At 59.1% G+C, this 27,874-nt stretch overlaps 1 protein-coding gene across 4 annotated transcripts in view; it reads left to right on the forward strand.

Moving 5' to 3' along the window:
• Positions 1-2,784: 2,784 nt before the first annotated feature.
• HTRA3 (HtrA serine peptidase 3) overlaps positions 2,785-27,874 on the forward strand; it is a 32,929-nt gene continuing 7,839 nt past the window's right edge. For 2 of the 4 annotated variants that reach the window (XM_082390967.1, XM_082390968.1), the window contains exons 1-6: positions 2,785-3,314; positions 14,296-14,395; positions 17,275-17,497; positions 20,019-20,213; positions 20,950-20,982; positions 22,730-22,844. In XM_082390967.1, the coding sequence (XP_082247093.1) occupies positions 2,930-3,314; positions 14,296-14,395; positions 17,275-17,497; positions 20,019-20,213; positions 20,950-20,982; positions 22,730-22,844 (1,051 nt within the window). In that variant the 5' untranslated portion in view covers positions 2,785-2,929. Of the gene's footprint in view, positions 3,315-14,295; positions 14,396-17,274; positions 17,498-20,018; positions 20,214-20,949; positions 20,983-22,729; positions 22,845-24,033; positions 24,797-27,874 lie in introns of those variants that run through there. The other 2 variants (XM_082390970.1, XM_082390969.1) reach the window with 2 other exon arrangements.

Here is a 27,874-nt window from a genome sequence, read left to right on the forward strand (position 1 = left end):
CCCCTTCGCACGACGGTTGTAAAGGTCAGATCAGGTGACCGTTGGGGGCAGTGTGGTCTTGAGGGAAGAGCATGGACTGAGTCCCAGGCTGCCACACACTGTGACACGTGCATCCCACAGCTTCCTTCAAGGATTGCGATACCCGCCTCCCAGGGCAGCCGTGAATATGGCATCAAATCATGTAAGCAGAGCACCTGAACAGCCGCAGGGCCCAAGAACAGCAGGCGTTGTCCCGTGTAAACTGTAGAGGGCTGTGAGAGCTCTGGTCTGCAGCTGTGGCCAGCCCAGGGACCTCTCTGAGACTCAGTTTCCCCACCTGCAGACAAAAGGTTTAGAAGAAATGAGCTCTCGGTCCTACCCAGGTCTCTGCTTTTCTGTGCGCTGGAGCATCCCGGCAGGGTTGGGTGTCTGGCATGCCGAGGTCCCCCAAGGAGCCTACTCTGGGTCATGGTGCCCCCAGGACGTCCTGGGCCCATGCGCCACTCCCTCTGCCCCTCAGGCCTGCACCCTCCCTAGAGGAGAGACAAACCAGGAGCCCTGGCCAGGGTTGGGGGAGGCCCAGACCAGCCCTGTGGTCCCCCACCCCTGGCATTCTGGGTTATTCCAAGAAAGGCCTGAAATTCTCCACATCTTCAAAGCAAAATGCATGTCCAGTTTTTCGAGGCAGAAGTGCATATCCCATTGCCCTTTGTCAAAGGGCCTTTTAGAAAGGGAAGACCCAGGCTCCTCCGGCCCGTTCTCCTGCTGACCTTCAACCCTACACTCACAGCCACTGCCTCTCAGGGGCCCCAGCTCCCCTTCTGTACCCCAGCCTGAGCCACTTCCTCCAGCATGCCTGTCTGATGGGCCACATCCCGTCTGACCTCTCAGCAGTGCCCAGTCCCTCAAGGACACCAAGGCTCTCAGGGACCAGACACAGTCCCTCCCCCCCCCCCCCAGCTCCCTCTCCCTCCTCTGAGCCAGAGGTTCCTAACCTGGGTGTCTGAAAACTTGGATGAAAAAAGAAAAAACGTTTATTTTCACCAACCCCTCCCCTGAAGCCCAGCATATCCTTCCATGGTGAAGCAGGCCCAAGCCACAGGGCCCCTGTGACCCTGTCACCGAGAGGAACACAGGTATTTCCCTCCATGCTGCAGCGGCTGCGGGCACCTCTAGACCCCCTTGTGCTCTGAAATCTGGCCGGGTGTCCCACTGCTGGCCAGATCTTATTTAAGGGGTTCACAAAGAAGCCATGTACTTACCGTGGATTTATTTGCAGTTTTATACGTTTAAATAACTGGATTAATAAGAGCATTACTTCCCCTAGTAACGCCGTGCAGCTTGTTTTATGCATTTAAAAGACATTATTCCGAGCAGGGCTTTCCAGACTTCACCAGGCAGCCTAAGGGCCTGCCAGAGAGGGTACAGACCCCCAGCTCCAGGGTCTGCACCCGAGGGCTTTCTTTGCCGAATGGGTCGCCACTCTGACTTGCCTTTGCTTCTGGACCCTTGGCCTAGGTGGGGCAGAGCTCCTGGCTTGACCCTGCCAGCCCCCAGGCCCATGACCACATCCAGATCCTGCACCCTCTTATTTATTTATTTATTTGGCTGCTCCAGGTCTTAGTTACGGCATGCAGGATCTTTAGTTGCGGCATACGGGATCTGGTTCCCTGACCAGGGATCGAACCTGGGCCCCCTGCATTGGCAGCACGGAGTCTTAAACACTGGACCACCAGGGAAGTCCCAGACCCTACACCCTCTTGAAGCTCACCTCCAAAGGAGGGTTCTGCCCTCTCCTCGGATCCCCACAGCCCTTGTCATGCTGATGACATCATGGTCACCAGGCTCTGGGCCCTCGGGCGGGGCCTGGGTCTGAAGTGGCTTTTCAGAGGCCGTGTGTGGAATAATCAGGATGAAGCAGCCTCCCGGTCCCCGTGGGCCGACCGCATGCCACGCACAAGGTGCTTGCGGACATTCCTCCGCCATCCACTGCGTGGGACTCTCCCTACATCCTGTGAGGCAGCAAGTGCTATTCCTTCCCCTTTCGTGCAGAGGAAACTGAGGCACAGAGCTGTAAGACAACTGCCAGGGCCACAGAGCACCGAGAGCCAGGCTGCAACCGGACAGACCGTGTCCAGAGCCTGGGGGAGCACATCCTCCAAGCTCTAAAGACTGAGGACAATGGGGTGGGGGGGCACTTCCTGAAGGTTTGTCCCCAGAGGAGGTGGGGAGCCAGGAGGGGTGACATCCATCCCTCCCACCAACGTGGATTGGTCCGGGTCTGTCCGGAGGGCTTCCTGGCTGAGGCGGCCTGGGGTGCGGGAGGGGCGCCGGGGGCGGAGGAGAGGGAGGGGCGGCAGGCTGGGGAGGAGGAGCTGGGACGGTCTGGCCTTGCCCATGTCTATGAGGGGGAGGGTGATGGGGGGAGTAGCTGAGGTCACCGGAGCTCAGTCATGAACTCGGCTAGCTCAGGGGTTCCCAGGGGTGCCGGAGGCCTACACACTGGCGGCTCCTCCTCCCCAAGGCCCCTACCCGGGGGCGGGGTCGCAGAATATCCATCACACCGGTTTCCCAGACCGGGCAGGCCCAGCTTTCGGCCGCGGGTGGGTCCAGGCCCGGAAGGCCGGGCGGGGGCGGTTGGGCCGGGGCGGAGCTGGCGGAGGGGCCGCGCCGCCCCCTTCCAGCGAGGGCGGGCGGGAGGCCGGCGCCTTTAAACGCGGAGGGGCCGGTTACCCGCAGACCGTCTGCCCAGAGGGAGCGGGCGCCTCCCCAGTCCCCCGGGTTCTCCGCGCCCCGGGCATGTCTCTGCGGTCCCGGCGCCCGCCCGCCTGAGCCGCCGGCGCGTGTGGCCGCGCTCCCGCCCGCGTTCCCTCCGTCGGCGCCGGAGCCGCGGCCTCGGTGCGCCCCTGGCCGGTCCCCCGCGCTGCCGCCCGCCGCGGGCCCGTCCGCCATGCAGGCGCGGGCGCTGCTCCTGGCCGCCCTGGTCGCGCTGGCGCTGGCCCGGGAGCCCCTGGCCACGTCGTGCCCCGCGCGCTGCGACGTGTCACGGTGCCCGAGTCCCCGCTGTCCCGGCGGCTACGTGCCCGACCTCTGCGACTGCTGCCTGGTGTGCGCCGCCGTCGAGGGCGAGCCGTGCGGCCGCGCCGTAGACCCGCCGTGCGGGGAGAGCCTGGAGTGTGTGCGCGGCGTGTGTCGGTGTCGCTGGGCGCACGCCGTGTGCGGCACCGACGGGCACACCTACGCCAACGTGTGCGCGCTGCAGGCGGCCAGCCGCCGCGCGCTGCGGCTCTCCGGGACGCCCGTGCGCCAGCTGCAGAAGGGCGCCTGCCCATCGGGTAAGCGCTCGGTCGGGCTGCTCCGCTAGCACTGCGGGGGGTGGAATGAAGCAGTCTCCTGGGGAAACAGGCTCAGAGCCGGGGCGGAGCCTCAAGGTCCACACTTCCCCGGCACAAGGGATGGTTTTTTTGAGAAATCATCCAACCAGCCTTCTGGTCTTCCAGGTGGGGAAACTGAGGCTGGGAGAGGTAAAGTGCTGTCCCCAGGGTCACAGAAGTAGGTGAAACCCGGTGCTCTCCTAACCACCCCGAGGGGCCTGGTCTAGCTCTACATCTCTCCAGCCTCTGGCCTCATCAAAACTTACCCATGTGGTGTCTCATTTCCCCTGGTCCCCATATCCCTCCCTGCCTGGGTGTTGTATGCAAAGCAGTCTTTCCTGGCCTTAAATATCTGGTCTGGATATTCAAGAGACACCAACTGAGTGACATGTGGTGTCTTCTTTCTTGTCTTGCACTGCGCTTAAAACGCATGTCCCCGGAGGGCTGTTTAGGAATGGGGAGCGGGCTTGTGGAGCCTCTGGACCGCTTGGAGCTCCGTGGGGACCGGCCGTTGGGGTAGGAAATTTCTCAGTCCCGTCAAACCTTAGAACAGCCTCCCGTAACCTGGCCTTGGCTCTGGGTGGCTTCTTGCCACACAGGTTGACCCTGTGGAAGAAAATGCTGGAAAACCCTTATTTGTTTGGGGCACCTCTTAGGAATGCAGGCTCCGGCGTTGGTTCCGCAGGAGCTCTGAGTGCAACCACCTGCGCTGGGCCCGGAGTTCACGGCGATGGAGTTGTCAGGCCCCGTGTGTGCCCTCAGCCCGCAGCTGCCCACCAGGAGATGCTGACCGCCAGAACAGGCTCTACCGTGGGGAGCACGGCTGCCGGGGTGCCGGGAATCCTTCAGGGGTGAGGGGCATCTAAGCTGAATCTCCAAGGATGGGGACGCGTCTTCCAGGTAGCGGGAGGGATAGGCTTTCGGGGAAGAGAAGACAGCGTGAACCACCACGTGGAGGCACGTGCATGGTGAGCCACGTAGCCCAGAGCAATTGTTGTGCAGCGGATGCGTGTGCGCGCGTGCGTGCGTAGGCTTGTGAGAGACGCCCAAGGCTGGGCAGCTTGGCTGGGACAGGACCACAAGTGGCCCATAAATGTCGTGTTTTAGGCTTCATCCTGTAGGCCAGGCTTCCCGAATCATGTCTGGGATTCTGAAAATAAGTGTCCTGTGGCCCCAAAAGTTTGGGAAAGTGAACGCCAGCCCTGCAATGGGGATTCACACTCCGCTTGAGTCTATCAGAGCTTCTGAGAACACCTACAGCAAGGGAAAAAAAAAAAAACCCACAAAATGATAAAACCCAGGGTTTCCCAAGAGAACTTCAACAGAGCTCTTTCCTGGCAGGACACACATGACCTCCTCCTGGCACACCGGGGTTCCGGGGAGCCCGGTTTGGGAAGCGTTATGTGGGATTAGCCATGATTACACGAGAGAGCCACTGAAGGGTTTTAAGAGAAGTGAGGGTGATGAGGTCAGTCTTGTGCTTGGATTGTGCCCAGGAGACTGGGAGCATGGTGCCACTCGGCATCATGGAGATGGGCGTTATCATTTCTTGAGCACCCACCGCACCTTCTGACTTGGGGCTTGGAACCAGCCACCTGGTGGGTCTGGGAGGCAGAGGGCTCAGGGTGGGCCTGGCGCCTGCCCACTGCAGCTCGGTGGTGTCTGTGGGCCCCTTCCCAGTGCCAACCCCCCCAAGTAGTGGATGCTGTTAGAATCAGGCTTCAGGGTGCCGGGGGTCAGCAGGGAGGTTGGAGGTGGTCCAGGCATTTTGAAACCTTTATTCTTGACTGAGGGAGTCCACGAATGTGAAGCACCTTCTCTGTGTGTCCCGCTGGCCATGGGCTGGTAACAAGGCCCCCTGTAATGAGGCAGACCCCATCTGTGTCCTGGAGAACCTCAGACGGTGGGGGAAACACAGGAGGGTGAGAAGAGGACGGTAGCTCCGTGACCACAGACAGACGTCTGTCCAGCACCTGGGCTCAGTAGGTGCTGTGGAATGAAAGACTGGCCCACGTGGTGGGTGTCCCTCCTTGCATACCTCCAGTGATGAGGGTTCACTACCTATCCGTGGAGCTCTTGTGTACTCCCATGTCTGTGCTAGGCAGATACTACGCGGTGTGGGTGAATATCTATCAATGGGAGAGTAAAACCCAGAGAACTGTGTGCAGAGGGTCTGAGTAGAGCAGAGGTGTCCCTTTTCACAGCCTGTCTGCCTACAACTGCAGACAAATAGGCCTTCAAGCGTGCAGTTAAATCAGAATCTCAAGCCCTGGGCGGTTCACAACGTGGCATTTAATCATCAGCTTTTATTGTTCAGCCCCAGTGCAGGTGCCAACAGAGGCTCTCGGCTCTATTTATTTAAGCGCTTTGTTGGCTTTCGATTTTTAATCCTCTTAGCAGCTTCCTGGGGCCTTGTGGGTCTCAGAATTCTGCATTCAGGACTCATCAGGCATCCCCACTCCTCTCACTCCCCCTGCCCAGACAGCAGAGCTGAACTGCAGCATCTGTTGGCTCCTGAGGACTCGTGAAGAGCCAGGAGTCCAGCCAAGAGGAGCTTAAGGCCCAGGGTGCTGTGCAGCTGTCCTTTTCCCTCCAGGGCTTGGCCTGGGAAGCACCCTCGCCCTCCACACTCACTGAGCTGGTCTGGAGGTGCACTGGGATCCCACAGCACCCCGTCCAGTCTGTCTTCCCAGGCCTCTCCCCTTCCCATGCACCTCCACACAGTGGCCTGAGGGGGCGGGTATGAGACGCACATCTCCCCAGCCCAGAGCCCTGCTGTGACTCTGGGACCACTGCCTTTGGGACCAAGCAGGACTTCTGATGCAGCCTGCAGGCTCAGTACGTCCTGGCCTCTGCAGCCTGCCCACCATCACCACCACCAGCCGAGTCCTTGTGAAATCCCTGATCATCTGTGTTGTGAGGGACAGATGACAATGTGTGGAACTCAGGGGAGGGAGAACCCATCTCCGGGATGGGGAGAGACATAGATCAGGGAGGGCTTCCTGGAGGAGGTGGCATCTAAACAGCCATGGAGAGGTTGATGCAAAGAGAGCCTGTGCTGAGGAGGACAGCAGGAAATGCTGAGCGTAAGCTGGTGCCAGATGGAGGAGCTGTGAGGGTGACCCATCTTTTGGAGGTGAGGGACCCCTGAAGGCTTATGGGTAACAGGTGTGCAGAGTGGGTACAGGGGCCCAGCTAGTGCGAGTCTGGTGCCCTGAGGAGGAAGAACTGATGAGGCCTGAGCTAGGGGGACAGCCGAGGGGGGCAGGCTCCAGAGGCATTAGTATCTCCTGACTGATGGGTGTAGGGGGTCAGGGTGGGTGGCGGGGCCTCTCCTGGAGCAGCGGGTTCGGAGAGTTGTGATCAGGTTCTGGCGGGGGGCTCTGGCGTGGAGGGTGTCTAGTGGGGCACGGGGTTCCCTGACAAGAGCCTGGCTGATGCGTGGCCCTGTCTGTGTGTTGGTGGCAGTACTGCTCTGTTTGTGTCACTGAGAAGGGGTGGCCTAGGTTTGGGACAGGGTAGCAGGCTTATCACCTCTCCAGGCTTTGGGGGCCCCGCCATGACCTGTGAGGCCTGTGGAGCCCCACTGCCCCCCCCCCCAGCCCAAATCCAGGTCCGTCCTTGCCTTCAAGTTCACATCCGAGGGGACCCAGCAGAGGCACCCAGCCGCTTTGGGGATGAACTGCCCTGACTTGGTCACACTGCGAGCATTGTGCTGGGTGAGCTGGAGCAAGGGTGTGCCAGGCTCAACCCACTGGCTGCGTCCACCTGGCCTGACACGTACCTCTCAGCTGCCGGGAGCTCTGGGGAAAATGAGGCCAAGCAGAGATTCACTTGGCCTCCTTGGAAGCCTGGGGTTTGTGCACACTGGATGACGGAGTAGCCCTCGGCTGACGGAGTAGCCCTCGGCTGACCGAGTGAGCCGGCATGTCCTGCCAGAGGGTCTGAAAGTGGCCTCCTCCTGGGCCTGCTGTGAGGGTGAGAAGCCACCAGTCTTTACCAGGGTCAAGGGTGAGACCTTGTGCTCTGGGCTAAACACACATCGTGTCTGGGTGTTTTTGTCACGGCCCTTTAGAAGAAAAGACTCATCAAGGTGTAGTGGGCTGCCCGAGGTCACCAGGTGGGGAGGCACAGCTGTGCTTAACCCGGGTCCTCCTGACTGCATCTAGTGCCCTGTACCCCGGGCAGGTCTCCAGCACCTTGAGGAAGTGGCCTCCCTGCTTCGTTTTTTTTTTTTTTTTTTTTTAATATATATATATTTTTTATTTTATTTATTTATTTATTTATTTATGGCTGTGTTGGGTCTTCGTTTCTGTGCGAGGGCTTTCTCTAGTTGCGGCAAGTGGGGGCCACTCTTCATCGCGGTGCGCGGGCCTCTCACCATCGCGGCCTCTCTTGTTGCGGAGCACAGGCTCCAGACGCGCAGGCTCAGCAATTGTGGCTCACAGGCTTAGTCGCTCCGCGGCATGTGGGATCTTCCCAGACCAGGGCTCGAACCCGTGTCCCCTGCATTGGCAGGCAGATTCTCAACCACTGCGCCACCAGGGAAGCCCCCCTGCTTCGTTTTGATAAGGGTATTGAATAAACAGGTTGGAAAGAGAATAAAATCACAGACCCCTTAGCGTCAGTGTAGCAAAGATGTGGCCAGGACGTGTGGGTGTGTGCGCATCCCAAACTGAATGCCCGGTCTGGTGCAGAGGGTAGCAGTGCACAACCTGCCCAACTGTATTCTCTAGCCCCTCCAGCAAATAATGGGCAGAGCCACAACCGAGACCCAGTTCTGTTCCCGGTTGCTCAGGGGTGAGTCCCAGCTCTACCACTTCCCGTGGAGAGACGCTGCAAGTCTAAGCTCTCCACACCTCAGTTTCTTCATCTGTGAAATGGGGACAACAGATCCTCCTCACTGGGTCATTGACAATCAATGAGATAATGAATTTCAAGTGCTTTGCACGATGTAAGCGTTAATTAATAGGCGTTAGTGGGAATAAACCTAAATGTTGACAAGTGGACGTATCTGACATAAGTGGAGTTTGTGAGAGGAAGGTGGGGCAGTGGAGGACAGGAAGGAGCTGGAGGGCAGTGTTTGTGGAGCGGCTGCCACGTGCCAGGCCCTGCCCACGGCGGTTCCACTGGCCTCGTTTAGTACCCACGTCACAGCTGAGGAGCCTGAACCCAGAGGAGTCAGCTGATGGACCAGTCAGGGCAGGGAGGGCTTCCTGTAAGAGGAGGAGCAGGGGCTGACCCCACCGTGGCTTCCGTGGCTTGGGCGGCCCTGTGGGCAGGCCGGAGTCCTGCCTGGCCTGTGGGGCCCCTTTGACAAAGCACAAACGAGCTGATAGCCGAGCCCTCTCCTCCACAGGGTTGGCTGCAGCCCCAGTGGGATTCACAGCCAGAAAAGCCAGGCTGGCCCTAAGCTGAGGACCGGCCAAGGCTGGGCTCTCCTGGGGGCGGGACAGCCAGTCACCCTGGCTGAGGACCAGCACGGGGAGAGAGACGTGCCGGGGGTCAGGGGTCTGGGACCTGGCTGCGGGCCTTGGCGGGTCTCCTGACCTCTCTGAGCCTTTTTCCTCACCTGTAAAATGGGTGAAGATTCCTGCCCTGAAGAACTGCTGTGAGAACTCCCTGCTATCATAAGTGCCCGGAACCCCGGCTGGCGTGGCCCACGGAGAGGGAGTTCCGGCTGCAGCCCTCAGCCCTGGGTTCCAGAGACGGGAGCCGGGGGGTCGCAGACAGCAGCATCGCCCCCCGGGAGCTGTAGCCACCGTCTTTGGCTGGGGGGAGACAGTTCACTCGGGGACAGGCATGTTTTCAAGAAAAAGAAAAACACAGGCAGGGAGCCATCCTGGGAACTAATCAGACCCGGAGGGCGGCTCTTGGGGCTTCGAAGCCTGCCCCTTGTGGGTGGTGGGTGGGGCCTGGGGTGAGGGCGAGAGGCTGTGGAGGAGGCCCTGGTAATTCCCCTGCTCCCCTGCTGCTCTCTGCTCACCACTGTGGGTCAGGGGTGCCCAGCCCACGGGGACAGTCTCGAAGGACAGGTCTGGGAGGGGTCGCCAGGTGCCTTCGGCCCCAGACGAGTGAGCTCGGTCACTGAGCCCACTGAGTCAGGGCAGGCTCCCCAGGGGAGGTGTGTTGGCCTGGGCCTGGGGGTGATGAGGGAGGGACTGATTACAAAGGTTTGTGGGGGGCACTTCAGAGCACGCCTGCTTGGGGCACCAGAGCCGAGGGTACCGGGTCGGGGGCGTGCGGCAGTAGCAAGGCTGCAGATGTAAATGGGACCTGGACACCCAGGTCTGTGAGCCCTGCTGAGACGTTGCCATCTGGCCTGCAGGCTGTAGTCAGCGTTATGGACAGATGGGCACAGCCTGGGACCTTGTGGGCACCTGCGGATGGCCCTTCCATTCCCAGCTCTTACCTAACTACTGGTTGACGCAGGGGCGGTGTCTTCTGATTGCAGGAGGCAATAGAAGAAGGGGCAGTGACCTCGGAGTTAGAGGAAAGAACTGGGTCTCAGTCCTGGCTCTGCCCATTGTGCGCTGGACGGGTAATGCATACGGTTGTGCAGGTTGCGCACTGCACAATTCCAAGGGAGGTAGTCACGCTGTGATGTTTGTTAAGAATGGTCCTGGAGCTGTGCAGTACACAACCCGTGCAGCAGTATCAGTGGCCCTGCGGGGTGTCTGGGCCAGTCAGTGTCCCACCCTGGGCCTCGATTTCCCCATCCATTCCATGGCAGTCGTGACTGTCCAGAGCAGGCACATCATAGGTCCTCTTTCAGGGTCTGCCGCTGTGCTGGAAGCCCTGCCATGCAGAAATGTTGGAGGCGGAGTCCCGGGCCCCACCTGGCTCCCTGCCAGCCCTTCTCCCCGTCCCTTTCCGCCCTGGCTGTGCCCCTTCCTCTTGCGGGAGGGCGCTACCGCTGGACACCTGGCCTTGTTTGCTTTGCTCTGTGTCAAGTTCTTCCTGACTAGAACTTCCAAAGCCTGTGGATTGCAGCTTATTTTTGAAAACAAACAAAAAAAATGCTAACAGCTGAATCTGGTCAAGACTGACTGTTGACTTCAGAACTTTGGCTCCAGGACAGTGTGAGGGTGGGGATGGGGGTTGTCAAAACCCCCAAATAAACAGAGTCTGCCTCCCAGCCGTGGGGCCCAAGGTTTTCATGTGGAAAGAGGCAGTGGGAACCACGTCTTCCCTTCCCACTGATTCATGGGATGATTCATCTCTGTGTGGGGAGGAGGACCAGGAAGCAGGCCCTGCCCGCCTCCCACCTCCTCCCCGCCACCCACCTCGCCGGCTTAAAGGGACAGGGCCTGGCGGGGCCTGTGGCACCAGCCGGCTGACCCAGGAGCTCCGCACGGGAGCCCCAGGCCGTGGGGTCAGGGCGGGCGCGGGCTCTGAAGTCCATGGGACCTGGCGCTAGCTCCAGGCCTGTCTCCACCCTAAACCATCTTTGTCTCCGGCCTGTTTCCTGGGACACACTGACGCTGCTCGTGTAAGGCTGCTCCCCCCAAAAGCTGGTTAACAGGCTGAACGATGTTCTTTGTGGCGGTGTTTGCAGACCTACTGTGTGCTGGGCCGGATGGGGTCAAGCAGAGCATGCTCGTCCTTGGGTTAGGGTTAGGGTTAGGCCCTCCCTCCCATGCCCCCTCTCAAGGGCTGCCTTGGGGGTTCGCGTATGCTGGTTACAGCTGGGCTATCGGGGGATCCGGACATGTCTGTGTCCCAGAGGAGCTGGTGCCTGGGTGGGAGGTGAGCCCTGCCCGGCTTCTCCTTTGAGCTTCCACAGCCCGCCAGTCACCAGGGCCCTGCCGGGGACGGTGGGAAACACAGCCCAGCCTCTCGCTGTCTCACACCCCAGCCCAGCTCACAGCCCGTCCAGGCCTTCCTCTCTCCCTTCTGTTTCTTTCTATATCTAACTTGCTTACGGGAGAACATTTGGAAAATCCACAAAAGGAAACAAAATCAGTCATAACTTTACCTCTGCCCCCGAATATCCACCATGAAATATTCTGATGTGTTTCCCGCCAGCCTTTGGCTTATGAATATTTTACAGAGGGTTTTTGTTTTTAAATCGTCATATGAAATTGAATGTCGCCTATTTTAAGTGATCTCTGGAGAGGCCACATTGGAAAGAAAAGCATTTGGAGGGAGGCCGCTGTGCCGTCCAGATCTGCGGGTGGCCAGGTCAGCTCCTTGGCTGCTTGGGCAGCTCGGGGCGCGCAGCCTGCGGGACCTGGGCTGGGTCAGCCAGGGGCTGGACAGACGCGCCTAAAGCTTTGGAGTCACTGAGATCTGGGATCGAGTCACGTGGCAACGCAGCCTCTTCTGATCAGATGTTTTCACCCCTCCTCTGTCTTATTCACACTGGGCCCGGTTTGGAGTCGGCCGAATCCACCCATAGCTGCCCTCATGCGTGATGCTGTGTCTTTGCATCTCTGTTCCCCTCCCGGTGTGCTCTTCCAGGCCTGGATTAGGGGTGCCACTGGACTCCCCCATCTCACCCTGGGCCTCCCCCCATCCCGTCACTGGTCACACAGTGCTGTGCCTGGCTGGTCACTGGCCTGTCCCCAGCACTGAGCACACACATGGAAGGCACTCAGCCTCCCTATGAGAGCGAGTGTGGTGGGTGAGGCATTATGCTGGGAGCCCCAAGGAGAGCTGGAAGAAGACTGCCAGGGGGGCTGCCTGGAGGAGGAGAGATTTGAGCTGCACCCAGGACAGGCCAGAGCATCGTGGTAGGGAAAACTGGGGAGTGGTCCACGTGGGAATGGTGGATGATGGAGCAGAGACTGGGGGTAAGTGGCCCCCACGGTTTACAGAGCAGGGAGGGGTGACACCTGGCCTCACCCGCCTGGGCTTGCCTGTTCCAGCATGGCATGGTGGGCACGAGCCTTGGCCAGAGGAAATCCAGGCCTGGTGCTGAGTCCTCCCCCTTGCCTGGAGTCCTCCGGGACCTTGGTGACGTGGGGGTTGCCTGGCGGGGGAGCTTTCTTGTCAGAAAGCAGAACCTGGAAGGGGCAACAAGGTTGGTGGCTGGCTTCCTTCCCTGCGCCTTTAAGATAGAGCATGAATGCAGGTTCCCAGTGCCCTTGGGATTGGGCAGGCAGAGCTAGGCTCGGGCCCCACGGGCTAGCTGACGGGTAGCTTCTCCTCCAGAGTTTCAGGGACTGTTGGCTATCCACGTGGAAATAAACGTGCCTGGCACCCACGTGTTCTGGGAGAGGCAGAGCCGTGGCCCGGCATGGGCCTTGCCCACAAACACAACCTCTGAATCTTAGATGCCACCCCTCCACTGGGCTTTGCCTCTGGGAGGAGGGCTCTGGGCACAGCGGCCCCTGGCGGCCACAGTTTGATCATCAGGGAGCCACGAGGTGGCCCGCAGCGGGCCACGTCTCCCAGCCAGTCTCCAGCCACCCCGGATAGGCAGCCTTTGATTCAGGCTGACCGCAGGGGGCTGGGCCCGCCGTGGCCGGCGCCCACAGGCTGGTTGAGAGGCAGACATCACAGGATCCGTGGGGTGGGCCCTGCTCACCTCCCCAGACCAAGGAGCCCAAGGCAAGCTCTCCTCTGGGCCCCGAGTCCCAGCTCAGGCTTAATTCACAGTCAGGGCCTTGAGGGGCCACGGGGGGCAGGGGAGGGCCCTAAGGAAGGGAGCCCTACAGCCCCTGTCCTGGTTCTCCTCGAACTGAGCCTCAAGTTTCCCCACCTTTAGGATGGAGCTGATGACCCCTGCCCTGGCTGCCCCCCTGGACAGCTGCGGAGACGAGTCGGGCCGTGGATGGGGACCGCACTTGTCCACAGATGTTTATGAGGCGCCGACTGTGGGCTTGCACGCTGCTCCTGTGCTGCACCCAACCTGCTCCCTCCCGTCCCTTTGGACAACCAGGAAAACCAGATTTTCACTAGATCCTGATTATCGGTCACTTCCCAGAGACCATCGAGAGACATCAGCTGCAAAGCTGGACCTTACAGGCCGAGCCCTCTTTGTTCACCAGCATCAGGGAGCAGGGTGGGTGGTGGGCTCCCCCCTTCCCCTCCCACCCCTGCCGAGGCAGGAAGCATTTCAGTTTGCAAGTCACAGCCTAGTCCCACAGCTCCCTGGGGGATGGGGGTGGAGAGGCACCTTTGGTCTCACATTTCAGGTGAGGTGTCGAGGCCCAGAGAGGGTAAGTGATTTGCCTAAAGCCACACAGCTGGAGCTCAATGGTGCTCAGCCCAGTACTCATTTCAGGCCCTGGGAGCCCTTACAAGCAGGGCTGCGCTGGGTTCCAGACAGCGCCGGTCTCTGGCGGGGACCTGGGAGACCCCAGCATGTGCCCGAACAGGGAGACCAAAGGGGTGTGGGCCTTGTGCCACCCACACGTCTCAGGCCTGTGGTCCTGGCGAGCAGCAGCCCCACTGCTGACGGCAGCAGAAATCTGAGCCGGCGAATGTTCCAGGGAAGGTCGTGAGCTGCCTGGCAAGCCAGCCTGGGGCCTGGCTAAGTTAGACACAGATCAGGGTCGGGGTTGTGGGGGGGCCCTGGCGACTCAGACAGCGGCAGCCAACCTGGCCCAGATGGGGGCCACACCATGGCCAGGAGCGGGCAGCTCAGAAGGGACCACCCAGGGGCTTCTGCTGTAACCTTGTCCAGCCACTGCAGTAGCCCAAGGCCTTGAGGGACAGGCCAGAGCTGGCAAGGGGAAGGGTCGGTTTCCTCACGCCAGGGCATTGCTGTATCTGAGAGAAAGGGCAAGGGCCCAGGGGGACTAGCCCAGATCCAGCGTGAGCGTCACGTCAGTGCTGTGTGGCCCAGGGCAAGTGTTCTGACCTCTCTGAGCCTCCTGGCTGGGCTGGCGATGTGAGGTGAGGAAGCTCAGCATTAACCATCCTTGGGGCAAGTGAGCCCCCCTTCCCAAATGTCTGGGCCGCACTAAAGCACCTGGTTCTTCTGCCAGTACAGGTCTCCACCAGCTGACCAGCCCGCGGTACAAGTTCAACTTCATCGCTGACGTGGTGGAGAAGATCGCGCCGGCCGTGGTCCACATAGAACTCTTCCTGAGGTACGTGGAGCCCGCCTCGCCTCTCCAAGGTCTCCCCCCCCATCTGCTGGGCCCAAAGTAGACTCAATTCTAGCACTGGGGGGCAGTAGAAAGCAGAGCGGGCGTGGGGTCCAGCGGGCCTCGCTCAGACTGCCGGACTGCTGTAGCCCTTGCTGGGGATGCCCCCTGCCTGACCCTGACCTCCTCACCTAAGGAGACAGAAAGCACCTCTCAGGTGACCGGGCTGTGGCACGAGCAGGTGCGAGGTGGGGGGTTGCTGAGGTGTCACAGGGACACTGCAGACCGCTGGCTCCCGTGGAATCCTGGGGTCTAGTCCCAAATTGACTTACACCCCGCAAAGAGAAGACACGAAGAGCATGACTTTTCTCACATTTAAAGTATTTCTTCCATCGAGTTTCCTAACCTTTTGGCCAGTAGCAGCCCAGATGAGACACACAGGGTCAGAACCCCACTCCATCCTGTTGGAATCGGAGGGAACCAGGCCCCCGTGTGCTGCGCTGCCCGAGGGGACGGTCACTGAGGCCTCGGCCACGACCCCAGGGCCTCGCTTGACTTCACAGCACTCTCCCCAGGTGGTGGAGGCCGGCCAGTGTCATTAAGCCCGCCTGAGGCACAGAGGACCAGGTGGCCCTGGGGGTTCCCAGGAGTGGGCAGACTTGCTCGCGCCCTGACTCCTGGCCCCAGCACAGGGCCCCCTGCTCGCTGGCCGTGGAGCTTGACGAGTGGAAGCCCTTGTCACTGGGCATCGCTGCCCCCCATCTCTGGAGGGCACGGACCGTGCTCACCACTGACGGTGCTCCGTGCGGGGCGGGGCGGGGGAGACTGACGGTGTGAGCTCAGCAACGTCCTCAGGCGCCTGCTGTGTGCCCATCGCCGCACGGGCTGCCTTTCCTACAGCTCCTGTGCTGCTCCAAACAGCCCTGCTGTGTGCCCGCCTCCTAAAGGAGACACCAGGACCGGGCAAACTGTCCCTTAGCACTGGCTGACAGCCTATGCACCTTCCCATGAATCCAGAAGGCGGGCTCCCATGTTCCCATTTGCTGGATGTGGAAACAGAGGCCCGGGGAACTGCCCCAGGCTCAGAGCTGCCCCAAGTCTCTTGGACCTCAGAGCTGAGCCCATCCCCCTGCGATAACGCTGACCCCTCGCTGTCCTTTCCACGGGCCCCAGACCCTGAGACGTGTCATTAAGGAAATGACAACTGGACATGTGAGTGGCACGTCCCTGGCCTTGCAGGTGGCTTGGAGGGGGCAGCGTCTTTCCAGAAGGCCCCAGGCATCAGACCCCCAAACCAGCAGGGCAGGCGGTGATGCCATTTCCAAGTCAGCCTTGGAGGCTGATGTCCGCGTGGTGAGGCCGAGGCGGGCGAGATCCCAGACACCAGAAAATGATCCTCCAGCACAGGCACCTCTGGCTGTGACCCTGGAGCCGGAGAGGAGGCCCTGGGCTGCCTGGGGCCCTTCTGCAGACACTCGACAAATCCTACACATGGCAGCCCCGCGGGGCTCAGGTGCGGCTGCCACTCAGGGACCCACGTGGAACTAGGCGGGGGCAGAGGCTGGTTGCTGGCGTGAGCGGACAGATGCTCTGGTCACCCTGCAGAGGGGCCAAGTGACCAGGCTGCCTGGTTCAGACCCCTGCTGTGCCCTTTTCCTGCCTGACCCGGGCAGCTGGTTCGTGTCACTGGTCCTGTTTCCCCACCTGCGAACTGGAGGCCTGCCTACCTTATAGGGCGGCTGTGAGCGCGAAATGACTTGGTCCCTGGCTCAGAGGGAGCCCTTAGTGACATTAGTTGTCCCTGGTCCTGCTGGTGGTGAGGTGGTGTTTCTGCACCTCCCAGAGACCCACTCCCCGGAGACTTCCCGGCCATCCCTGCTCCTTCCCTCCCGTAGTCTCTGCCAAGCAGCCTCCGGCACTGATGATCTGCTCCATCCAGGCCCTGCACTGGGGTCCCAGAGGCGACCGACCCCCCTCCCGGGGTAGGTCCCAAGCTGTGTCAGGCATCCTGGGAACTGAGGTTGCTTCTCAGAGGGCTCCAGCCGCGGCGGGGTGTTGTCCCCCACCAGAGAATACTGACTCGGGCCCCATGCCAGCTGCATCACCTGTTCCATCCCATTTTACGGAGGCAGATGCTCAGGCCGGTGTCCCTGCCCTGCCACGTCCAGGGCTCCCCCTGTAGGCGCGTGGTGTGGAATTCACAGAACGGAGCCTCGCCAGCTCTGCTTATGCCATCTGGGGCTTCAGAGTAGGCAGCAGTGGGGAGGCGCCAGAGGGAGGTGGGAGCACGCTCCCCTCGGTGTTTAGACCCTCTCTCTGCGCAGCCAGAGACCTGGGACACTGACATTCCCTGGGGACCTGCTGTGTGACAGTCCACGGAGTCCCGGTACACATCCCTGCGTCTTCCCTGTGCCAGGAGCAGCCCTGCTCGTTGACCGACTGCCTGCAGGCCCCCGGCTCAGTGCAGCAGGTGCTGTTAGCCCATTTCCTAGATGGGGAGACTGAGGCTCAGAGGGGTCGGCCTCCTGCCCACAGTCAGGCAGATGTACATGGGGACTGGACTTGAGGTTAGAATCCTGGTCTGTCTAGCTCCAGGGCAGGAAGTGCCTGCTGTATCGTCATGGGTCTGACATTCACGGGCCTCCTGACTCATCCTCGCAGATGGCAAGTCACAGATCATGGGCCCCTCTTTCCGGCTGTGAAGTGGGTCTAGACTTAATGACCTGGCCAAGGCCACAGCCAGGAGGTGGCAGAGCTGGGATTCGACGCTGGGCCTGGTGGATGCCAAGCCCAGGCACTAGCTCTGCTCCTTTCCCCCCGGCCCACTGCTGTGGCCGACCCCCACCCCAGTCCTGAACGCCCGCCTGCTTGCCTCCCCGCAGACACCCTCTGTTCGGCCGCAACGTGCCCCTGTCCAGCGGCTCAGGCTTCATCATGTCGGAGGCTGGCTTGATCGTCACCAACGCCCACGTGGTGTCCAGCACCAACACCGTCTCGGGCCGGCAGCAGCTCAAGGTGCAGCTGCAGAACGGTGACACCTACGAGGCCACCATCAAAGACATCGACAAGAAGTCGGACATCGCCACCATCAAGATCCACCCCAAGGTGAGTGGGCGGCGGGGGAGCGGGGGAGCCCTTCCTGGACCCCGGGGCTCTGAGACGCGCTGGCCCAGCCCTCCCGTCGGACACTCGGAGGAACTGAGACCCCCGGGGACCGGCGATGAGGCCTGGGGAGTCAGGTGATTGCCCGAGGTCAGTCTAACCAAGGGCAGGTTGGGCCCACTCGGCTAAGTCCTAGACTCCCTCCAGCGTGTTTCTTGTCGTCCAGCGTTGTGGTCACGACTCTGGGGGCCACTGCGGGCTCACCTGCGGTGACCTGTGCCCTGCCTATGCCATGAGGTCCCTGAGGGGCGGGCCCATCTGGGCTGGCGAGTCCAGCTTGGCTGAGTCTGAACCTGGCTTCTGCTCTCTCTGAATAAAGTTGCCAGCACTTGAGATGATCGGTCTTTTGCAAGGAGGTGTCCTCTTGCCCGATCACGGGAGAGGAGATTTAGTGGCTCCACGCCGCTATCCTAACGGAGACCCTTGCCCACTTTTGAGCCCTTTCCCAGTAGTTATTGACTCTGGGAACACCACCTCCATTTTAAAGACGAGAAAACTGGGGCTGGGGGAGGAGGGATGTACTCAAGGACAGAGGCTGGCACACTTTTTCTGTGAAGCGCCAGGTAGTAAATGATTTAGACTTCGCGGGCCCCGTGGTCTCTGTAGCAACTTCTCTGCACTGGACTGGGAAAATAGCCACAGGCCAGATGGCTGGGCTGTGGTCCAAGAAAAGATTATTTACAGAAGAGGCTGCTGGATTGGGCTGGATTTGCCCAAGGGCCACAGTTTGCGACCCCTGCCCAAGGACCCCTGTGGGGAGAGACAGAGCTGGATTAGACCCCAGGTCTGGCTGTCTCTGGGTCTCTCCCCTTCCAGGCACTGGAATCCCAGGGGGGGCAGGGGCGCACCCCAGCGGCCACGTGGGGCCAAAGATGCCAGCAGAGTCACTAAGACCCAGGTGCCCTGGTGCCCAGAGATGCCCAACGCCTGCAGCGGTTCTCCTGACAGCAGGTCTGCCTCTTAGCCTCCGAGCCCTGCACGCGGCATCAAACCAAGCTTTGGGGAAAGCTGCCAACCCGCGTTGTCTCTCTGGGTCCTCACCCCGATTGCAGCGCCCGGGTCCTCCACCTGGGACCCTTTGTGCCACTTACTGAGGCTTCGCCATCCAGCGGCACAGAAAGTGGCGCGTCGAGACCCCACGTCTCCCACGTGGGCACAGCCGCTTGGTGTCTCCTTAACCCGCCCGGAGGTCCCCTCACTCCGTTTACAGGCGTTTACCTTTCTACCTTCATTGAGAGCTGCTATGAAAAACAGGGAAAAATTCTTATTTGACGTGGTGGCACTGCGTAAAAAGGGGAAACTCCTGACATGGGAGCAGAGAGCAGAGGCCAGATGGAACCCACAGCCCCGAGGGTCCACAGTGCAGGATCCTGCCCCCCGACTTCCAGAGTTAGCCGAGCCCCCTGTGATCTGAGCGCGGCCATCTCCGGGGCTTTTCTTCCTTTTTCCATTGTGTAGTCTAGAAGCTTTACTCCCCTCCACAATTAGCACATGCATTTCATGTTATTTAGTTCACCTGGAAGTTCGCTTCCTGTAGTTGCCTTTGTCACTGACGCACCATTGGTGGGGAAACTCCAGCACCTTGTGAAGAAGACTTTTTATCTGGAAATAAGAACAGACCCACAGGAAGCTGCAGAAGTGGTGCTGAGGGGTCCCACATGCCGCCCCTCCCCCCGGGGTGACATCCGACATGAGGGGTGCAGCATCAAAACCAGGAAACCCTCCAAGTTCACGGGCATCTCCTCCTCTGAGCTTGCTCCCTGCAGCTTCCAGAACATGGAGACAAATAAGGCACGGCCCCCCTCAGAGCTCCCAGTCCAGATGCAGAGTCACACAGACAGACAGACAGGCTCCGCTGGCCCCAGGAGAAAACAGGAGAGGAGAGTGCAGGTGTCCTCGGTGTGCAGGGGCGGGACGGGGACGCAGAGCGTGGTTAAGTCGCTTTATCTCTCTGGCCTCAGCTTCCCTGTGTGTCTATATTGGGAGATCAGGTTGAGCTGCATCGGATTCCAAAACCAGTATCGCGGGTCCCCACTGGGCTCCAGGGCTCCCGCAGACCCCATTCCACACATCAGTGTGTGCGTTTTCCGGGTGCTGCTGTCCGTGGCTTTTGTTGGATTTTCAGAGGGATCTGGGACCCCTGAACCACTGGGCTCAGTGACCTCGGAGGCCGTGCCCGGCTGGACCCTCTGTGCACTCTCCCTATGACGGACCCCTGAGGCCTGCCCTAGGGACACCTGTGGCCACTGGGGGGCTGAGCCTCTGCTCTGTGAACGCCAGCCCTGGGTCTCGTGGCCACCACAGGGCAGCCAGACTTGCCTTGGTCTGCAGCCCTGACGGCTCTGTCCAGCTGCTCCAGGGACCACCCTGCCGGGGGCCTGGACATGATCTGGCTCTGGTCCCACCGAAGGCCGACAGCTGAGCCTCCCTCCCCATGTCCTCCCCACCTCCCCCCCCCCCCCAGAAAAAGCTCCCGGCGCTGTCGCTGGGCCACTCGGCAGACCTGCGGCCCGGCGAGTTTGTGGTGGCCATTGGTAGCCCCTTCGCCCTGCAGAACACCGTGACCACGGGCATCGTCAGCACGGCCCAGCGGGACGGCCGGGAGCTGGGCCTCCGGGACTCGGACATGGACTACATCCAGACAGACGCCATCATCAACGTGAGCGCCCGCCGTAGCCACGGGGCTCTGTCCCCAGAGCCCTCTCCAGCACTGGGCGCAGCCATTGGCTAGAAAGTTCTTTCTTTAGATGAAGCGGAGCTCTGACTCCCTGTGACTTCTACCCATGGGTGCCAGGCTGGCCCTGGGAGTTAGAGGCTGCTGGCCTGACCCGGGACAGCCCTTCAGGGAGGTAGAGGCATAGCCGAGGCCCCTGAAATATCTTTGCCCAAATACACACCCCGGTCAACATTGATTATTACTACTATTGTTATTATTACTATTATGTTGGATGGCACCTTTTGCATTCACAAAGCACTTTGACGGCCGGCGCCTGCCTCTCTGGCTTTGCCGTGGTTCAGACCCTCTTCTGGAAGCGTTAGTCTTTGAGAGACTCCTCGAGGCTGGTGGGATGAGAAATGGTGCCCCATCCTGCATCCGCCTGCTGCTGCCCTTCCTGTGGAGGTGAGGCTGGAGGGAGCCCACGAGGTCTGTGCAGACAGCACGGGGCAGGTCAGACCCTGATGATCAGACGGCCGTGCACTTGGCCTCTGTGGGCCTCAGCTTTCTTATCTATGAAATGGGAGACAGTGATGAGGCCTTTCGACGTTGTCCGGGGATGACATTCAATTACATGTTTCTGTGCTTGTTGGAATGGTAGTTGGAAGAAAAAGCTTCAGGAACCCTCGGGGTCGGGGGGCCCAGGGCACAGCTAATGTCGAATTTCTTCGCCCTGCAGTATGGGAACTCCGGGGGACCCCTGGTGAACCTGGTAAGTGTCCCCTAGAGCAGGGGCCTCGAGTTTTCGGGGGCTCTGCTCACATGGCGGGTGGGGCACAGCCTCGAGGCAGGCGTGGGACCCAGAACACAGCCAACAGCCTGGAGGCCCGGGCGGAGGATATGACCCCGAGCACGAGCTGCCCCGTGCCCCCAGGGGAGCTGGTGCTGTCAGAGGAGTGAGGGACGCCCCGAGAACAGCAGCCCAGGCCGGGGCTGTGTGCCTGTGGTGGACCTGGGACAGGGGACACAGGTTGGGGACGAGTCACCCCCTCTGGGTCCCCCTGTTGTCGTGTTGACAGGAGACGAGATGGGCGTGCCACGCACCTCGGCACCCAGGCTCCCTGGGTTTGGTCCCTGCGTCTGGGTCGTGTAAGGATAGACCAGGCCAGCTGAGGTCCAGCCCTCTCTAAGACACAGATGCCTGTTCCCCCAGTGCCAGATCTCAGGGGAATGCCTTAGCCTTGCCATTCAGACAGTGCTCGGCAGGGGGTCCCATCCAAGGAGGGGGTCAGGCAGGGACACACCCAAGCACAGTGTGAGGAGCAGGGAGGGCTCCAGAGGGACACTGGGCCGGGGGATCTGGCAGCTGACGTGATATCAGGGAGGGCTTCCTGGAGGCGGGAGCATCTCATCTGGGCTGTGGAGATGGAGGGTTTGGGTGGATGGGGACGTGCAGGAGAAAGATATTCCAGGGAGAGGGCAGAGCATGGGCACGGGGTGGAGGCGTACAGGCAGGTGTCGCTGCTGGAGCAACAGGTGGGAAACAGTGCAAGGAGGCTGGTGCGCCACGTCCTGACGCGGAGGGTGCGTCTCCCCGCGCCCTGACAAGCCCTAGGCTCTTCCAGCAGTGCTGAGGCCATAGCGCTGGTGTTCAAGAAAGCTCGTGTGGGAGGACCTTAGGCCAGAGGTCAGGAGGCCACGCCCTGTGGTCCAGGCGGAGGGGGATGGGCATACAGGGCCGATGAGAGACTCTCCATCCCTGGATCCTCTCCTCGCCTGGTCCTCCCACCTCATGGCTCCTGGGGAACAGGTGGGGATGGGCACTTGGGGGACCAGGCAGGCGAAGTATGCCTTTGTCCAAAGCTCTGAGGCAGGCCCCAGAGGGGACCCCTGGTGACCAGGCCAGGCCCTGGCCTGGGTGTCGTGTGCAGGTGTCACCCCCGAGGTGAACGGGAGAGCCAGGGCAGGGGTGCCTGCCGGGCTGAGGGAGGGGCTAGGTCCAGGAGAGAGGCCTCAGGCTGCAGATCCGGCTCCGGCCAAGCTGCAGCAGCCTCGCGGCGGGCAGGGCAGGGCAGGGTGGGAGCCCAGCTCCAAAGGGACAGAAAGGAGGGGGGATGCTGGGGGCGGCCCTGGGCCCACTTGTCCCACCCTGCTTCTAGAAGGAGGGGATGGGGGGGTCCCACAGTCCTCATCACGTCCCTCTTGGCTCCAGCCCCTCAGAATGCTGCCTGGGGGTGTCCTCGGTCAGCAGGCTCTGCTTCTCAGGGGCAGACTGCAAGCTTCCCCAGCTGACACTCTCCAGCGATGGGGGCAGGGTCAGCTTTGGAGGCAAATGGCGGGAGAGGTCGGGGTCCCTGACCCAGGTGTGAACCCCAGAACACCTTTTCGGAGCTTCTCAGGGAGGGCGCTGATGGCCAGGGTCCCCTCTGGGAGCCGAGCCGCGGACACGCTGCTCTGCTGCTGAGGGCAGAGGTCGCTGGGGCTCCCCGAGTGACCACCTGCTCTGATCACCTGCCCAGGACGGCGAGGTCATTGGCATCAACACGCTCAAGGTTGCGGCCGGCATCTCCTTTGCCATCCCCTCAGACCGCATCACGCGCTTCCTCACGGAGTTCCAGGACAAGCACGGCAAAGGTACGGAGCTCCCACGTGGAGGCAGGGAGGCTGTCCCAGGGCTGAGCCTACAGCCTCCAGCCGGGCCAGGAGATCCTGTGGTGCTGTGTGCCCACGCTCACTCCTGACCCGGTCCTGACATCCTGAGACAGCCCCGCCCCGGGATACCTCAGCCTCTTTCAGGTCTTCCACTTCATGACCACGTTCACGCCTACCCCTCCAGACTGGCCCCTCCGGCTGGGGATCATCAACCTCACCACCCACCTCCAGGGGTTTGGCTCTTGGGCTTCACTTGTCTGGGCTGCTCCGTAGCTGTCAGAACCCAGTGCTTCCTTCCTTGCATCCCCCCACCCACTCACCAACCCACCCACCCATCTGCCCATCCACCCACCCATCCCTTCACCCACCAACACACCCATCCCTTCACCCACCAACACATCCATCCAACCACCCACCCACTCACCAACCCACCCACCCATCTGCCCATCCACCCACCCATCCCTTCACCCACCAACACACCCATCCCTTCACCCACCAATACACCCATCCCTTCACCCACCAACACACCCATCCCTTCACCCACCAACACATCCATCCAACCACCCACCCCCCTATCCACCCATCCATTCTTCTCCCCACCCACCCATCCATGCACCCACTCATACATCCGTTCATCCATCCATCCACTCATTCCTTCATCCATCTATCCTTCCTTTCTTCCTTCCTTTTCCTTCTTTCTTTCCTTCCATCCCTCCTTCCTTCTGTTCATCCATCCACCTATTCACCCTTCCTTCCTTCCTTCCACCCATCCACCAGAGCCCGAGGTCCTGATGCTTGGACATCACCCTCTTCTCGTCCTCCATCTCCTACCCCCCACACACAGGCGTGTCCAGCCCACCCTGCCCGCTCCCAGGTGGCCACGAGCATCCATCTGGGAGAGGCCTTGACAAGGCCAGGTGACTGTCCCCTGTCCCTAGTAAGGACAGGCCAGCCACTTTCCCAAAGTCGGTGGTCACGGCCACTCTCCAGAGGAGGGCCGCGTTTCTGATCTCAGGACCTTTCCTGGCGGCCTCCACCTTCCCACCATTCTCTTCACCTGAGCAACTTCTCCTTCCGCCCAGTTTGTCTCCCATGACCCCTCGTGGCCAGCACGCAGACCTGACTCAGCCCTCCTGCTCACACCTTCACGTTGCTCCCTGTCTCCTCCCAGCCCCTTCGCCAGCAGTCCACTGAGGGCAGGGGCACTTCTTCACGCTTGCCCCATCCTCCATGCCCCCACCAGCCAAGTATACAGACTCCAGTACAGCCCAGACCAGGGCTAGGAGGACTGGTCCCGTGAAGAACTGCAGTTGAGGACCCCGTTTGGTTCATCCGTGTCCCTTATGTGAAGACAGCCTGAAGCCAGGGCACAGCCGGTCTTCCCTAAAGAAGCTGAAGGCTTCTGTTGGCCAGGGGATCATCTCACCTCTTGAGCCCTTTTCTCCTTGGCTGCTAGGAAGCTCAGAACTTGATCCAGGGCTGCACCTTCGTACCACACTTGGTTTTTTTCTCTAATAACCAAGTTTTCCAGTTTAATTTTCCTCTGCTCCAGGGGTGCCTTTGACTTTGGCCACCTTCCTGGAAATCAGTGGGGCTGTACTTGGCACAGATTGAGCTGTGGGGTGACTGTTTTGTTGGAAATGGGGTGATAACATCCTCTTCTTTTTTCTCTCTTCCTCTGTTGTTGTGCAGGGACTGTCCCCATCCTTTGTTGTACGGGGACTGTCCCCTTCAGAACTGACCTCACCCCAGGCCCCAGGGAACACTCGTCCCCTGTCCCCAGAGCTGTCACCTCCCTGAGGACATGTGGACTAATGAAAGAGCCCAACAAATTTTAGCTGAATGACTGAATTTATAATTTTAAGGCCTTCTGAAATTGACTGATGTTCACTTTTAAGGTTTTTTTTTGAAATAAAAATACCAAATCATCCAAACCCAGTTAATCTAAATTTCTTTAAGACTAACCGTCTTTTTATTATAGTGAGGGGATGTTAGTTAAGGTGCGTTTCTTGTTTCCATCTAGGGATTGGGGGGCAGAGCCCTCTGGGGGACTTTCAAGGTAAGAGTGGCCCCAGGAGTGTCTGGGGGTTCAGGACTGACGTGTACCCACAGCGGGTGATTGAGTTAGTGGGCTGGGCCATCCTAGGTGTCCGCCCAGAAGGTAGGCAGATAGTACACAAACTTATGCCCAGGACTGAGGGGCAGAAAAACAATGGTTCAGCTCAACTCCCTGAGTCATGTGTGACCCTGGACTGGTCCTGTCCTTCCTGGAAGCCTCAGAGAGTTGGAGAGGGGGGAAAGGGAAGAGGGCCAGTTATGCTTACACATAAGTCTAACCCTGACCACACTTGCCACTGTCATTCAACATGGTCTAGGAAGTCCTAGCCATAATAATTAAATGAAAAAAAAAAAAGAAAGAAATAAGAGGAATCCAATGGCAGAGGAAAAAGGAAAACTGTCACTCTTTGTAGATGACATGGTACTCTATATAGAAAATGCTGAAGGCGACACCCAGAAACAAATAGAACCCGTCCGAAAACTCAGTTAAGTTGCAGGATACAACATTAATCTACAGAGTCCATTTCGGGGAGACGAGTCGATGCCGGAGACCAGTTAGGGGCCCACAGCAGCCTTTCTGGCGGCCAGGCTCGGGGGTGGCAGCTGTGGGGCGAGGGCTGGTTGGGTCCGGGATCTGCTTTGCACTTGGAGCCAATAGGACCCGCTGGACCGTGGGGTGTCGACTATACACCGACATGGCGAAGGCCCGAGCAAGGGGGAGTGAGGGGCATTTCCTGGGAGGGGGGCCCTGGGGCAAATCAGAGATCAGTCTTGATGCCAAGAAGTCCAGGTGTGTGCATCAGTCTCGTGTCTGCTTGTTTGTTGAAGTGAGAGTCAGTTCACGTGGCGTGCAGTTGACCGTGTGAAAATGTACCCTTCGGTGCATTCCTCCTTCCCCGGAGACCATCCGCCCCCTTCAGGCAATCACTTCCCCTCCCCGCCCGCACCGTTGTTTTGTTACCGTCTTTGATGTACTTGCCTCACTTTGGATCAGCGTGGTTCCGTGACATGTTTAGAAAGAAACAGGGCACCCAGCCTCCCTCCAAGCCTTGTTTCCAGCATCGGACACGCATCCCTTAGGTGATTTTCCAATAAGGACGGGAAGACGAAGGGTTGCAGTTATGATTCTGTTTCTGGAAAGCCCGCGAGTGGGCGGGGCCCGCTGCTCCGGGGTCGGTGGAAGGTCAGGAATCTCCTGCCCCAGGAGATCTAACAGGACAGCCGCTGGCCTCAGGTGACCCTGGGCTACGCTTCTCAAAGCCGTGGCTTTCTTCCTCTTTGGTAAGCATGACCTTGGGGCTGTGAGCAAAGCTGACCAGTGGCCAGTACTCATGTCAGGAGCAGGATGGAGGGCTGAGGCCTCAGTTCCCGGGCCCTACCCCTCTCCTCTGAGGACCTCATCCAGTCTTGTGGATTTAAGTGCCATCTAGAGAGTGACTCCCCCAAATTTACACCTCCAGCCTGACCCTCTCCCCAAACCCTAGACTCAGATGTACAACTGCTTGTCACCCCCACACCCCCACAATCTGTGTGTCCCCATCACCATTCCCCTTCTCAGTTACGGCAGCTCCATCCTTCCAGATTTCCCCACCTGCATCCAATCCATCAGGCAGCCCCGCTGGCCCTACCTTGGGGATCTGTCCGTCCCCTACTGCCCTCTTGCCATCTCCAGCTTCACACCCCAAGCCAGCCACCAGGGGCACTCATCTCCTCTCTGCTCCTCTGTCCCTGCCCTTGCCCCCTACCCCGACCCCAGACTCTTCCCACTGCCAGAGGAGCTTCTTTCAAAATTTAAGGCAGACCGTGGCGTGTCTCTGTGCAAACCCTCCCCAGGCTCCACCTCCCTGGGAGTAAAACCCCAAACCCAAAGCCCACCAGATCGATGGGGTCAGGGCTCCCACGTGCTCTGACCTCATCTCCCACAGGGTTCCACCATCTGGAACATCCATCAGTCTTCCTTGGTGACATGTCTGTTTACAGAATTTGCCCATTTTTAAAATTGGACTTGTTCGTGCTGTTAAGTTTTGAGAATTCTTTATGCATTCTGGATAGGATCCCTTTGTCAGATAAATGAATTGCAAATATCTTTTCCTGGTGGCTTGTCTTTTCATTCTCTTAAGAGCAGAAGTTTTGTAAATTTTGATAAAGTCTAATTTACCAATTTTTGTAAATGGATTGTGAATCTAGTGTTATATCAAAGAGATCTTTGCTAACTAAAGGTCCAGGAAGATTTTCTCTTACATTTTCTCCCAAAAGTTTTACTGTGTGAGGTTTTAGACCTAGGACTATTATTTGCTTTGAATTAATTTTTTAAAATAGTGCCAAATATGAATCAAGTTATTTTTTCTTTTCTTGCTTTGGATATTCAGTTGTTCCAGCATCACTTGTTGAAAAGACTGCCCTTCTTAACTGAATCACCTTTGCGCCTTTGTCAAAAACAAAATGAGTATATTCCGTTCCACTTGTCTTTTTGTCCCTCTTTATACCAACATTACTGTCCTCTTTACTGTAGCTTTATGATGAGTCTTGAAGTCAGTCCTCCAACAGGTCTTCCTTTTCAAATTTGCTTTGGTTCTTCTAAATCCTCTGCATTTCCATACAAATTTTAGAATCAGCTAGTCAATTTCTACCCCCCAAACAAACCCTGCTGGTATTTTGATTGGGATGTGCTGAATCTATAGATTAATTGGGGGAAAATTGTCATTTTACCTATATTAAATCTTCTGGCCCCTGAACAGAGATACTGCCTCACTATTTAGGTCTTCTTTGATTTCTCTCAGCAGAGTTTTCTAGTTTTCGGAGCACAGGTTTTACACATCTTTCATCAGATTTATTCCTGAGTATTTTGTAATTTTGATGCTATTCAAAATTATCCTTCTATATTTCAATGTCTGATTGTTTGTTACTAGAATATGCAAATAAAATTGATTTTTGTATGTTGATCATAAGAGATC

This window comes from Balaenoptera borealis (genome assembly GCF_965194805.1).
Source record: "Balaenoptera borealis genome assembly, chromosome: 4".
NCBI classification, from domain to species: Eukaryota; Metazoa; Chordata; class Mammalia; order Artiodactyla; family Balaenopteridae; genus Balaenoptera; species Balaenoptera borealis.